This window comes from Mustela putorius, unplaced genomic scaffold (genome assembly GCF_011764305.1).
Source record: "Mustela putorius furo isolate JIRA1106 unplaced genomic scaffold, ASM1176430v1.1 tig00537335_pilon_pilon_pilon, whole genome shotgun sequence".
Lineage (NCBI taxonomy): Eukaryota > Metazoa > Chordata > Mammalia > Carnivora > Mustelidae > Mustela > Mustela putorius.
Window position 1 is genome coordinate 4053234 of NW_025422457.1, and position 14621 is coordinate 4067854.

Below are 14621 nucleotides of genomic sequence, written 5' to 3' on the forward strand. Positions count from 1 at the left end.
CTCCAATTATGTTCTACTTTTTAAAATTCAGAATCTGAAATGTTAACAAAATTGTAACTGAAGAAGGTAAATATAAGAATTAAATAAAATGCCGTATATAAAGTGCCTGGTACTAGAGTTGGTATGGTTTGGGAGGTCAATAATGAGAGCTATAAACTACAGATTCTTCTCAGATGAATTCTACTTACATAGCATGGTGTTGTGCATATTTGTAATTTATAATAATTAAAAACTTTGTTGACAATGTGTGTGCTTCTACATATGGGTTAGCTTCTGTGCTCTCAGTTCAATGGGGAAAAACAAGAGAAGGCAAGGATCTCACTGGTCCTCTCTGAGCTGACATCTACTTGGAGTCAAGTCTGATGGCCATGAAACAGGGGTGATAAGGGGCTGCCCATGACCAAAGGTCAAACTGATCCCTAATAACCACGTTTCAATGTTTTATGGAGTTGATGTCCATTATTTTATTTGCCTCTCCCAACCCTGCAAAGTAAGTGCTATTATCTTCACTCTACGGATAAAATAACCAAAGCTCCGGGAGGTGAATTCTCCCTTCCAAGAGACAGAGCTTGGTTTGAAATTCACTATTTTGGAATGGAGTTCAGTGCTCTTTGCAATACAGTTTTCATGCATTTTCTGTTCGTTCTTTCAGTGGTTTGGTCATCCATTCAGCAACAAGTTGTTTAATACCAACCATATATCATGCACTGGGGTAGGTGATTGGGATAAAAGGCAGTAAGATACTGCCCTTGTCTAGAACATAGACAACAGGCAGAAACAGTATGTATTAAAGAAATTCACACAAAAAAATGCTAAAGGCTGGTTCAAGAAATACCGTCCCAATGAAGCAGCTCCCTATTCAATTCTCATCCCCCCACCACAAAGACTGGATTTTTGTTGTTGTTGTTGTTGTTGTTCATTATCCCTATTATTCTCTATATAGTTGAGAATAGTAGTGTTTCCTGTTGCTTTTTTTCAAACCCAGAGACACTGGGATGGGGAGAGACTGGATGGCTTACAAGCTACAGTGCACACCAGCATGCAAAGGTTGTGATGGCAGGGGCTCTGCCCTCCTCATTCCGAGTGTCGGCTATGGATGCACTTTGCTCAGCACCACTGATGTGCTCCAGGTACACTGAGCTGACCGATGTTTTGCAAACAGAAGCTTACGTAAATAGAGTAAAAGAGCCTGTTATTGGGGCGCCTGGGTGGCTCAGTGGGTTGGGCCGCTGCCTTCGGCTCGGGTCATGATCTCGGAGTCCTGGGATCGAGCCCCGCATCGGGCTCTCTGCTTGGCGGGGGGCCTGCTTCCTCCTCTCTCTCTCTGCCTACCTCTCTGCCTGCTTGTGATCTCTGTCAAATAAATAAATAAAATATTTTTTTAAAAAAAGAGCCTGTTATTTAAAGGATTCTTATGAATCTTTTAAATTATTATTGTCTTTATTACCTTCAGGTCCCAACCATGTTTCTTTAAAAAAACAAAAAACAACAACAAAAAAACTGTGTTTCTTCTCTATTTTCTTGCTTCTTAGTTACTTCTCAAACACTCTGAATTCTCATTCAGCCTTTTCAAAATCATCCTCATTATGGGCATTAGCTGAGAAAAATCCACTGGACTTCTCGGTATTTCTCTTACTTGAACTTCCTTCCACATATCACACTCCTATTTTATTGAAATTCTGGGATGTCGCATAATCTTGTGGATGAATCTCAACTCAATGTCTTTAGGTTTGGTAGATTCACCTCTCCATCTCCTCACTGGACATTTCAACCTAAACTCATTCATTCTTTTACTCATTCAATTATTCAACAAATATTTACTGGGTGCCTACTAGGTGATAGGCAAAGGACTATACCTTGAGCCAAATATGATCAACAAGGCATTTACTGTCTGAAGGTGGGAAGCAGGAAATAAATATTCATAAACAACTCAGTGGGTCTAAAAATGAACTCATGGTTTTTCTCCTTTATTCTATAAGCTCTATACCATTTAAAACTCCGACAGTGATCCCAAAGCATTCAAGTCAGAACTTAGAAACTTTTCTCTGCTTCCCTTTTGCTCAGCCATAGACTGTGGCTGAGTCCCTTCAAGCCTATATCACAAGGTTCTCTTAATCTCTTCCTTTCTCTCCATTCCCCCTGGTCCTACCCTAGCTCGGATCCTTACCTTCTATCGCCTACTTTACCGTGTAATGTCCAAAATGATCTCTTCACCCCTGGTCTGAGACCAGCCATCCCCACCCCCACCCTACTCCAGCCATACTTCTCTTACCATGAGAGAGACCTTTCTAAGTTCAGATTTCAATCAGACATTCTCTGCTAAAAAATGTCTTCAAGAGCTCACCTCCTTTCAGGAAAAGTCCAAACACCTTCTTATACATTAGAGGTCCTTCTGGCTGGGTTCCTGCCCACTGTCCAGCCTCACTTCCTGCTGTGCCTCCCAACCATCCCCCCTGCCCCCCCCACCACATCCTACACTCCCATGATGAATAATGGAATTTCTCAGATGTTACGTGAAAAAGATTCCCGTCCTCTGGGAATCCATTTCCAAAATCCTCCCCTAGGCAGAGTTCATCCATTACCTTCTGCTTTAGCCACACTGCACATTCCACATCCTAATTAGTACAGCAACCGGTAATTGAGCATTTACCAATTCTGACATCATGCTAGACCCAGAAGTGATAAAGGACATGAGCTTTGCAGGTAGCAAGATTGTTTCAAGTCCCAATTCATTGTTTGTTGAGCAAAGTGACCTAGGGCAAGTTGCTGACCCTCTCTGTACCTCCATTTTGTCATCTGTGAAATGGGATAATGAAAACCCTTTCACTGAGTGTTGTAAAAATTAACGAGACTACAGACAAAAAATGCTTGCCTAGTATCTGTTATACGATAAGCTATTATTAAGTTGAAGTCATAATTATTGTTATTGGACTTTTTATATATATCATGGAAAATTTGCTCCCAAGCCCTAAGGCTTTATCTCCATTTCACAACTAAGGAGGTTAGGTTGCTTTTCCAAAGCCATACAATCAGAAAGCAGTAAAAGTTTAGAGTTCGGATCCACATGACAAAACACCATTCTAGCTCTTATGACCTTGTGCGAGATGTATTTCCTGTATGCCCAGCTTCACCACCTGGATCGGAAGCTTGCTGAGGGCAGACCTTGTCCTATTCATATGTCATATTGGAGAATTTTAAGAATGAATGAAGAAGTGAATGCTTCAGCCACGGCAGGCTGATGGCTGTGAGATCTCAGTCCTGGGCGAGGGGAAGAAGGGCTGGTATGGTTACGGTGGCAAGGGAACAAGAGTTATCCCCCAGGCTCCGGGTCACTCACTCATCGCCTCTATCTGCACATGGATGAGATTCTCGATGTCCTCCTGCAAGGTCTGATGGGGCTTCAGGGGGATGGGCAGGTAGCCATAGTGCTCTCGGTTGCAGACGTACATCTGGATGCCTGAGGACCCAAGACAGCAAAAAAGCAACCAATCAGAAAACACAGTTCTTAGTTCTCTAGAGACAACTAAGGGGAAACACACACATACACACAGACCCCAAAATCCTTAGACTGTGGCTGGAGCTAAGTTTGGCACTGAAACTGAACAGTAGTTGTTTCAGACACTGTCTGTAGACCTCAAAAATGCTCTTTATTAAGAAAATTTAACACAGCATTGGGGACTAATAAAAACCATGGGCCATTCTTCAGCTCAGAGGAAATTGATTTTTTTCTCTCCGAAGAAAAAGCATACCCGTGATCTGAAAAGGAACACGAAAGGCATGAAGGGATCAGAGGAGGCAAGGAATTCCCAGCCCAGAGAACAGTCCGGAACACTGCAGTCCGCCGACAGGAAATAACAAGAAAATGAGGAATGAAATCCACATTTGATATGAAAGCCAACAGGAAGATCCTGCGAGGCTGACAGATTATTAAAGCTAAATCTAGGCATATGGAGAACAAAAAACAAAGGAAATTTAGAATTCTCCATGGCATCTCCATGGTTTTATTTCTTCTCTTAGCAGGCATGGATTGGGAGTCAACCCAGAGATCTGAAACTTGCGTAACAGATTCATAAAGGGACAAAAGTCTGCATTTCAAGTCCTGGTAAGGATCTGCAGTGTAGCAATACCAGAAATAATCACCAGCCCCCTTGTATTCAACACTGGGTCTCCAGGCCCCATATGGTTAACTCCAAGAGCTGCCAGCACCTCTGTTTAACCAGGCAGCTGGGAATATAGGAATCAGGATGGTCTCAGAGAGATCCAACAATTGACAGTCCTGCCTAATGAAAAGATTGCTTAATTCAAAGGATGAGTCTGCCAAGCTCTGGTCCATGGGTCCAAGCTTCTGATTGGTTAATTGCTGTAATCATCTTTGCTTTCCAGACACAGAATTACCTGCATAGTGACTTCTCTATGTTGTGCAGATGAAATTTCCTTCAGTCAGTTCTCTCACCTGCCAAATCAGGTGAAGCTGTCTCATGGCATTAACAGAGAAGAACGGGGGAAAGAAAAGGGCCTTTATCCTCCTCTTTACTGAATCTGGCTCAAATCAGGGCTGCTCCAAGATGCACCGTTGCTTCTCTTGCTTCTCCAAGTGAACTCACTAACTCTGCTGTTTGCCCACGCAAATGCTTCTGAGGAGCTTCAAACCCAATTGTAGCCTCTTGCAAAGTGATGATGACATCAGGAAATGGAAGGAAAGTGATTTTATGTTTCGGTTCCCTCTCGATCCTAATTAGGTGAATCATTTTACCATTCACCTTTCCAAAGCTTCAGTAAAAAGGGAAAGGAGACCTAGAGAAGCTGTCCATCAAATGTGGAGGGACAAGAAAGGTATTTTCACACAGGCAAGGTTATACGTATTTATTTACTCTCGCACTTTCTCGAAAAGCGACTAGATGGTGCGGGAGAAAGAGAAGGGGGGAGGAGTAAAGGGAAGGAAAAGAGGAGGGGGTGGATCACGGGAAACAAGGAAGACTTGAGACATGACTGACAGGGGCGTCCCTGTGGGGGGGAGGGGAAGGGGGTCTGGGGGTGGGGCCAGGAGGTGTGGTACCACTCAGATGCGAGCACATCGGCAGGCTCCAGGAGAGACATCTTCACAAACATGCAAAAAGAACATCTGCAAAATCGGACCATTCTAAGAGAGAGGGTTGAGGTTTTAGACAATTAGAGCTTAGTTTTAGATTGTATAAGGAATAATAAAACTAAGCAAAAACCAAAAAGGCCATTTTTAATTTAAACACAGGAGGAAAATTAACATAGTCTGTAAGTGGCTTAGCTTGGAATTAGGTTCGCGTCACTCTATTATTTTTCTTTTTTAATTAAAAACATTTTTAAATTCAAATTCAATTAGCCAACATATAGTACATCATTAGTTTTTGATGCAGAGTTCAATGATTCATTAGTTGCTTATGACACCCAGTGTTCATTACATAATTCTAACAACAAAAACACTGGCCATGATCTATCTTAAATCACCATATAATTCTATCAAGAGGGCAGGGGAGAATGTGTTTGCACTGAGGGGGCATAGGGAGGATAGAGAGCTAACTCCTCACCTTCCATAGTGGACAGTAAATCCATAATGCCTCAAGCAAAATCAGAGAATCAAGAAGTAGCAACATGAGCACATTATTTAGAAACACGGATATAATACTACACATCTACCACCATCTATTAGAGTTAGGTGTCTGTCTTCTAAAAGAGGGAAATGTTGGTACAGGGGGGTAATGTGTAGGGGATTTCTAATTTTATAATAAATCTCGGAACACTCTTTGAACTCTTTCAACTACGTACATGGGTAACTTGATAAAACCATAAACATTTTAAAAGGAAATGTGTTGATCATTAGTTAAAGTCTATGAAGGAATCTGGTACTCTCAGTGAAAGCTACTGCTGGAGAAAATTTTCTGTCCCTTCGGAAAAGAATGATAAATGAAACTATACCTCAAAGCTCTGTACTTGTCTTGTGAAAATATCACACATTTTCTTGTGCTCACATAGTACCTTAACACAACAAATTAACATGCTTATTTTTAATTGATTTGATGACAAATCAGATTCGGAAGGGCTATGACTTGTCCGAGGTCACACATAAGTCATTAGCATGAAACCTTGGTCCCTAAAGAGCCAAAGCCAAGTAAGGAGAGCTTATCTGCCCGGGGTTCCGAAGCCAAGTCTCAGAACCAGAACTAACTCTTGAGTTGCCATTCTCGCACTTGGGAGGCACTTTGATTACTACCACTGCCATGTAGGAGGCAAATCTGCCTGCCCATCACCCACATCTCTTGCTTTTTTTGACTCAACAGCAGACATTCAGAAGATGACTGACTGGCTGGCGCCAGAGATGGGTCCTGTGGCCACGATACAAAGCCCACATCCCTGGCCACAATGGGAAGTGAACTCCTGACTTTGGCTTCCTTATAGCCACAGAGACTTGTCTATGACCCCTGTGCTCCCCTCCGGGGCCAGATGAGCGGGAACTCCCCAGCGCACCAGCACACTGGGTTGCCCCTCCCACTCATCCACCGCATGTGGCCATGACTGGAGTTAGAGGTGAGAGGTTAAGGATTAAGGTCTGCGGCTAGACAGTCCTGCTGGGTACCTGCAGGCTGTTGATTGCTTTTCGAACATTTAACAAATGAAGCTTTAATGGGTGAAACACAGCTCAGAAGCTTCACAGAGTGAGAATAAGAGAATGAATACCATCTTTCATCAGGGGAGAAGAGGAGTGCTTTTTGCTCTGAATCTCCCAAGCTCCCGTGTGCCATACAGGGCTCCCGGGCTCATTCTTGTCTCTCCTGGAAATACTTCGAGAGAAGTCCAAGTGCCACCTTGGAGCCATAGGACTGTCAGGAAAGCTATTTCATTTCCCCCAAATGACAGTAATTCTTTCCTGCTTGACCCCTGACGCATTCACGGTTTATGCCACCGGTGTGACCCTCAGCTTGTTCTGCCTCACAACTACTACCAATGTTTCCACATGTGAAGACCTTATCTCCCCCAGTAACACAGAGCCTAACACGATGCCAGGCATGAAGGCAAGGCCTAGGGTATTGATTCCCTCTCCTTTCTCTTCTACCTCTTCTCTCCCCTGTTGAATCACTAGATAGCTTTGGGCCTCTCCACCTGTTTCCAATGTCCTGGGAAGGCCTATGGGATTCTGACCCACAAAAAAAAAAAAAAAAAAAAAAAAGGACGTTTGAGTGAACAGGCCAAGCAAAGGACAGAGCTGAAAAATTCCTGCTGAGCCCTTGTCACTCTCCAGTCCCAAATCCAGTTCTTGATTTAAAAAAAAAAAAAAATCCTAATAATTGAGTGCTTGGGTCACAATAAGACCTTATGCACTATCAAAGAGGGCTCCGTTAGGCAAAGGCCATTACGTGACTGTGAACCGTTCACTTTCTTGGAACATCCTTACTGCAAGCTTGGAAGCAAAGGGACTGGCCAACCCAAGGAATGAGACGGACCCAAGTCTGCTTCCCATCCTGGAGAAGTCAGAGCAAATCACTGATGGGAGTTTTAAAAAGGCAGTTTCCATTAACTTTGACCCAAGAACCTTCATAAAAACTCCTAATCCAGATGAGAATCCTGCTTTGGCCTTGACCCAGGGTTCAAGAATGCCGACACCTGGCCCAAGAGTCTAAATGGCCGTAGCAGCCAAGAGAAAATAATCAGCTTTCCCCATTTCCACAAAACATTCTCATTCCTACCAAGTCTACAACTGATGAGTGGGATACAGATGGCTTTAAAGATGGCCCGATGCGTGCACTATAGTTTGAGCTGGTATTAATATTCTTACCTGCCGGCAACCTGCCTCAGTTTCCTGGGGTCCTGATCCCAACGCCCCCCCAGCTTACATGGCCACATGAGTTTATGCACCACCTGTCTGGTTTCTGAGCTCACTTTTGTTGGTGGTGAAGTGGCACTTTTCTGGCTCATGGATAGTGGGACCCGACTTCTCCCAGGAAGGTCTTATCTTGAGAATACAGCCTTGCTTGAGGAATGTCGTGTGTCTTCCTGCTGAGTTGCCATAGTGAATGAAAGCCTCCCTGGTGGCATGTGCAGGGTGACACAAGAGAAATGACTTACCCTTCTACTGACTTGTCATCCTCAAAAAGCCTACCAACCCCACTGGAAACATTTCCCAGTGGTTCGTGAAAGACTCTGGCTCTGCCTTTCCTTCCATGGGGACTGTGGCAGAAACTGCTGGTCACCTCCACAGATCTGTCCCCTCTTCCTTTAGAGTAAAAGAACTGGGGGTCTAGACTGCACAGAATCAAAAGCACATTCTGAGCCCTGCTTCCAGTTATGTGTTGACCTGTGACTAAGTTCTGGCTAAGGGGACATGCATGGAAGTGACGCGTTCAAGTGCTTGAATGAGAGTGCCCTTCCCTCTCCAACTTACACTCACTAGCTAGAACGCATCCATAGAGATGAGCTGTCTTGGGTCTTCCAGTTAGGGGCGATATTCCTGGAGGATGGAGAAGCAACAGAGAAGGAGCCAGGGGCTCTGAAAACTTTGGGAGAACAGAGCCACTCTGCCAGTTCAGACTTTTAAAAGAAGAGATGAACTTCTATTTTTAAAGTCTGGAGTCTTTGCCAGTGTTGTTTTGGGCTTCTGTCACAGTTTCCTAAATAATTAAAAATTCCTGTAGGGAACAAAATGATGTAGCAGTATCACAGAGAAGAAATCACCTGCTCGTGGTGGCAGCCACCAGCACTGTCTCCCCAGCACTCAAAAAAAGAGAGAGTGGATATCTGAGGAGGGGCCAGCCCTGGCTCTTGGTCATTGGTGCTTGCAGGGACAGAAACAGATGGTCCTGAATTGCAAGTAAGTGTCTCTAATACTACCTGAAAGGAAAGGTTAATATAGGCCCGTTTTATATGAAGATGCACACAATAAAGGAGCTGGGTATTCGCAGTATTTCCATGGTGACAGAACAACTGAACACAACCAGTACCTGCTTGCCGGCTGGAAAAGGCAAAGACAATGATGTCATCAAAGGTCCAGGTATAGTCCTGGTGCGGGGGATAGAACACCAGCTTGTCAGAGGCTTCCTTCCTGAGGTCAATCAGGAAGGTGGAGTGAACCATGGGGACAGGAAAGCAGCCCATCCTCTTCCATTCTCTGATCTGAAGGTAGTCTGGGGTGCGTTTATAGAAGCCCTGGAAAAGAGAAATAGGTGGGCTTTGTTCTCTGAGCTGAGACCTTCATCTTTCCCAGTCTTCCGCTAGGCTCCTTCCTTCCGAGCCACCACCAGAGCTAAGGAGAAATCCCCAAGTAGAGTCATTTCTCTCTTCTCATCTGGGCCTAAGAATTTCCAACAGAGCTCAAGCAATGCTATTTGCAAAGAAAATAACACTTCAAGGTTCTTGTTATCAGAAATATTTTTGGTTTCAGCTTATCTCTGGATTTAATGACTTCATCAAAGTATATTTTATGTGGATGTATGATTGAATGTGAAGGATAGGTATTAAGAGGTGGTGGGGCAGAGCAGTTAAAAGCACAGGTTCTGGTGTTTGGCTGCCCGAGTTCAAACTCTATCTCAGCAGCTTATGGTCTGGAGGTACGGGTCAGGTGACTCAACTTTGCTCTGCCTATTCCCTCATCTGTAAACCAGGAACAATGGTCTACTCCATGGGCTTGCCTGTAAAAATTTGGTAAGGTAAAATCTGAAAATAGCTTAGAATAGTGCCTAGCACCCAGAAAGCATCAAAAAAATATTGGCTAATACTAAAATCACTACGTTACGTGGCTAATATTTTTAATGAAATATGTAGTACTTAAACATAGAAACAGGGTCCTTCTGTGCAGTTACTTACTCAATATTCTGGTGAAGCTGTCCCTGCTCCACACTCTTTTTGGGGATTCGCCTTTAGAAAGTTCTTTCTGGATGAGCACACGGGACAATGAACCTCCTCACTCTGTGGTTTTGAATACACTGGCTTGGAAAAATCCAACTTGGTTTCCCCCCAAATTTAACTGCTTATTCAAGAAACATCTATTGGGCGCTTGCTGGATCCCGGGCACTGTGTTTACATGGTGGAGACTTAGCAGTGAACAGGCATGCCCAGTCTCAGCCCTCATGAAATACGGCATCCAAGGGAGCTTCCACTCCAGTGGCACCAATTATATCTTGACTGTTGCCAAAGCTCAACTCTGTTCCAGAAAAGGTGATGATGTATGATGTATGTGAGAAGTTGTTACATGGATGTGAATGTTGGAGGCTTATGGAATGAGTGTGAGCCAGTACCCTGAACGGTGTCACACTACTCCATGGACAAAGAACTTCTCCCATGTTCATTGATCGTCACTTTATTTTATGGTCACGTTTTCTGCTGAGATGTCAGCACCCACACATTAGGCACGGCAGCCTCTTCTACCTCTGCAACATTTCCTTTAAGGCCTAAGTAGGTGTTCTGGCTGAGCTCACCCTAACACTGACCATGTGATGATGCAGAAGGATCACAAATTAAGAATTTGAAAGATGTGGGTGTTAGAATCATCTTAACCTTCCTTTGGCTGTTTGATCTCAGTCCCTGTTTAATCACTTTGAGCTGACTTTTGTCTCCTGAAAAATGGGATTAAGGGCCGATTGGTCTGTCTCGTGGGATTACAGAATGGACCACACATGATAAGGTCTGTGAAGATCCTTTGATAACTGTAATTCATTACATGAAGTAGTATTTTGGCTACAATGTTTTATTAGCCTTCAACTTAAGGATTGCTTAATATCCTTCAGTTCATGAGCACTCTTCCAAGGGATAAAGGCAACACTGGTTCTTTGAAGGACTGCCTAAGAACATATGTCAAACACAAAGTTCTAGACTACTTAGGAACAATATTCTCAGAATGAGAAGTTTGGAAAACTCATGACGATGAATCACTGAAAATCCTGAGTGTGAGCAGAAGGAAGCAGAGAAGATGAGAGCAAGAGAGAGAGAATGAATACGCCTTCTGCAGACAGCAGAGGTGACAGATGTGTCTTTTTTTTTTTTTTTGACAAAAAATGAATGTTGTTGGTAATAAATAATTCCTGTTCTTGACCAGACAACACCAGGGTCATTTTGTTTTGGCTGTGTTTAAGGTCTCTGGAAACCAGGGCTTGCCTTTAGCTTATGAAGTCATTGGCTGCTTCTGTTCCTACCCTAGCAGAAGTCTGACTAAGGATGGTAGAAAGCCAAAAAAAAGATAGAACAAATTAGAATTGCCCCTAAGTTGCTCTCTATTTTACTGTGCAAAATAAGTGAGCACATTTCTCCTGTTTGCTTTTAATGATTAAAGCAAATAAGGAGATAATAAAAACTTAGAGCTGTAGTTATGAGAGTAATCTGCCCGTTTTCCTGGTGTCAACACATAACTCATTAAAAACAGCCCTCGAGTGATTCTACCATGTGAAACACTGAAGATTATTAACCGGAAGGGTATGAATTTAAATGAACTTAATAAAACATCCTCTCCCCAAGGAACCGAATGTCTTTTATAAATACGAACTGAACGTCTCCTTAAAAGAGATGTGGAGAGCCTGCATTCCCGATCTCTCAGAACTGCAGGAAATAACTGGTCCCACAGTGGGCTAAAGCTACTGTTTGTCAGAAATTTCAGAAATTTTGCAAGCCAGTTGACATTTTGGTAGCTTAAAATCTGTTTTTTAAAAATCATGTTAATTCCCACCATTCTAAAATATCACAGACGGTAGCTTTGCATATTTTCTTTGTCATTCTATCACCAAGTGGCTACACTGCAATTACTTAACTTCCTCTCTGACAACATTTACGTTGTTTCACCTGGTGGGAGTAGCGACCCTATCAAAACCGGCAAATGTGACCAATCAGGGTTTTTCCCCAACAGAGAGCTAATTGTCAAACATTTATCAGCACACCCCTGAACTCATTCTGCATCCAAAACCAAACTAAATATAAAAGAGGGACTCAAAATTTAACCCTTTGAGCATCAGAACACAGTTAACATGCATTTTTTCCCCCTTAGCACAGCTTTATTCCATATTGATAGAAACTACTTTGATTGGCTTATCTCTTAAGTTTACCTAACTTATTAACTAGAGAATTAAAAATACAATCACCTCCAATCATTCACTGTAACAGAGTTCTAGACTTTGAAGATTTTACAACGGAAAAGAGAGATGATGGAAATATAAAAAAATGTTGTGTTGCACTTGAATTTTGTAAAAACCAGCTACCCTAGCAGCTCTGATCCTTAGACGTCTTTGGGGATAAATTTGGTAACATATATCAAAGGTCATCAAAATATGTATATTCTTTGACTCAGTAATTCTACTTGTAAGAGACTATCCTAAGAACATAATATTAAATACAGAAAAATGTACACTAATCATCACGGTCATTATAATAGATAGAAGTTGCAAACAACTTGACTAATTTCAGACTCAGAGAAAGGTTAAGTAATTTGCATTACAGCCACTTGATGATATAGTTATTAACAACATGCTGTTATCTAAGATGTTAGAGTGGTGGTGTGGGTCACATAAATTTTATTATTTTTTACTTATTTTCATTTCCAACTTTTTCTATAGTGTTCTTATGTTTTAATACCAAGAAGTCCTATTAAAAAAAAAAGTCTCAGAATTGGGGGCGCCTGGGTGGCTCAGTGGGTTGATCCTCTGCCTTCAGCTCAGGTCATGGTCTCGGAATCCTGGGATCGAGCCCCACATCGGGCTCTCTGCATGGCGGGGAGTCTGCTTCCACCTCTCTCTCTGCCTGCCTCTCTGCCTACTTGTGGTCTCTCTGTTACATGAAGAAATAAAAAATCTTTGAAAAAAAAAATCTCAGAATTGGACAGGAAAAAAGTACAAGTATCAGTAAGTTTTACTGAACTTACCCTTAGTTCCCTCACCCTCTAATGAACTTACCCTTAGTTCATTAGAATATTTTCTTCAAAATTCATTAATACAAAAGAGCTCATTGGATTATGCATTAGACATGGACTTTCCTCTTTTCCTGAACATGCTTACTCCTGTAATACCCCGACACACAAGTTTCAAGGGAGGAAGTGAGCAAAAAGGTCAATGGGGCCATGGTTGACACAATGGCTTCCTTGCTAAAACCCATAGCCTTAATCCATCAGCCAGAAGACTTGCCTGAGGTGTGATTCCACACCAGAAATTAGAGTACAGGCCCCGAGACTCCAGCATGGGTGCCACAATGGTTCTGTTTTCTGCAATCATCAGACTGAGGGTCTGTGGATTAGTCAGGAAGTTGTCCACATCTATGAACTAGGAAAAGGAAAGGATAATGTCAGGTGAAAAAGTACTTTTCAGTGTTGGGTTCAAGACTAACCCAGCACTTCTGAAGGATCACAGAAACTTGCCCATGAGAAATGGAACCAGTTATTTATGTTCTCCTTATTGAATCTTGATGAGGCCGGATGGCATTCATTTGGACAAAACGTATCTTTAGACTCATGACCACATGTCTAGCTCTGCATAAGGCACCAAGCAATAACTTGATGTTACCATACCGGGTTCACACTCAACCAGCACTCAACCCACACCTTGGTTGTGGTTAATAACCACTGATAGATCCCAAGAGCTCTTAAAGGGTCATCCAAAAATACTCATTGGGTGCCCAACCTAGGTACAAATGACCAGGCTTATTTAGGTTGTCCATAGGAACGCCAAAATGGCCCAAAACAGATCCATCAATGCCATTTTAATGTTACAAGTATAATTTTTGTTGAACGTACATAATATCAACCCATGAAACTTTTTGCTCTATTAGCAGAAGCTATCTTCGCAGAAACTTTTTGCTCTCTAAGCAGAAATCAGTGTTAACACTGATTCATATACAGGGATAGTTTTTATCCCTAGATTCTATTATATAAATAGATCCCAATAGATTCTATTATATAAAACAAATAATCTCACTGAACTGTGCATTTAAGAAATTAAAATGACAGGTTTTGTGTTATGTGTATTTTACCACACACACATAAATAATAAATTCTTATGATACTCAATCTGTTTCCCCAAAAACTTGGGACTCAGCATATGTAAGCTTTAATGACAATTAAACAGCTTTATAATGTTAAATGACATTTTAAAAAAGATTTTATTTATATTTTGACACAGAGAGAGAAAGAAAGAGACAGAACACAGGCAGGGGGAGTGGGAGAGGGAGTAGCAGGCTTCCTGCTGAGCAGGGAGCCTGATGCGGGGCTCGATCCTAGGACCCTGGGAACATGACCTGAGCCAAAGGCAGATGCTTAACGATTGAGCCACTCAGGCACCCCTAATGTTAAATATCATTAACTTGAAAATGTATATGAAATTATTTGTACTGAATAGATGCATGTGACAAATTATTGGGCTGATTTTTATTGTGATTACGGGCTGGGATGGACAAGGTCTAAAGTATTCCTTTTAGGAATCAGAGTTTAGTGAGATGGAGAGCAGAAATTGACAAGTCTAATAAAACCATATTGTGTTTGCTTTGATATTATTTGTAATATTGTACTGGAAAATGCTCACCAAAAGAATTAAATGGATTTTGGGGCTACAGATGAAGAACTTGATTCCCAGAAGCTTGTGGGGAAAAAAGCCCCTGTCAAAAAGGGAAATGGCGACTGTAACAACTTG

At 42.2% G+C, this 14621-nt stretch overlaps 1 protein-coding gene across 1 annotated transcript in view; it reads right to left on the reverse strand.

The window, feature by feature from the left end:
• Nucleotides 1–14621, reverse strand: part of COLGALT2 (collagen beta(1-O)galactosyltransferase 2) — a 102293-nt gene that overhangs the window by 24550 nt on the left and 63122 nt on the right. The window contains exons 4-6 of the mRNA XM_045074320.1: nt 13125–13259; nt 8967–9171; nt 3338–3457 (exon numbers count right to left, since the gene is read on the reverse strand). Coding sequence (XP_044930255.1) covers nt 3338–3457; nt 8967–9171; nt 13125–13259 — 460 coding nt within the window. The remainder of the gene's footprint in view (nt 1–3337; nt 3458–8966; nt 9172–13124; nt 13260–14621) is intronic.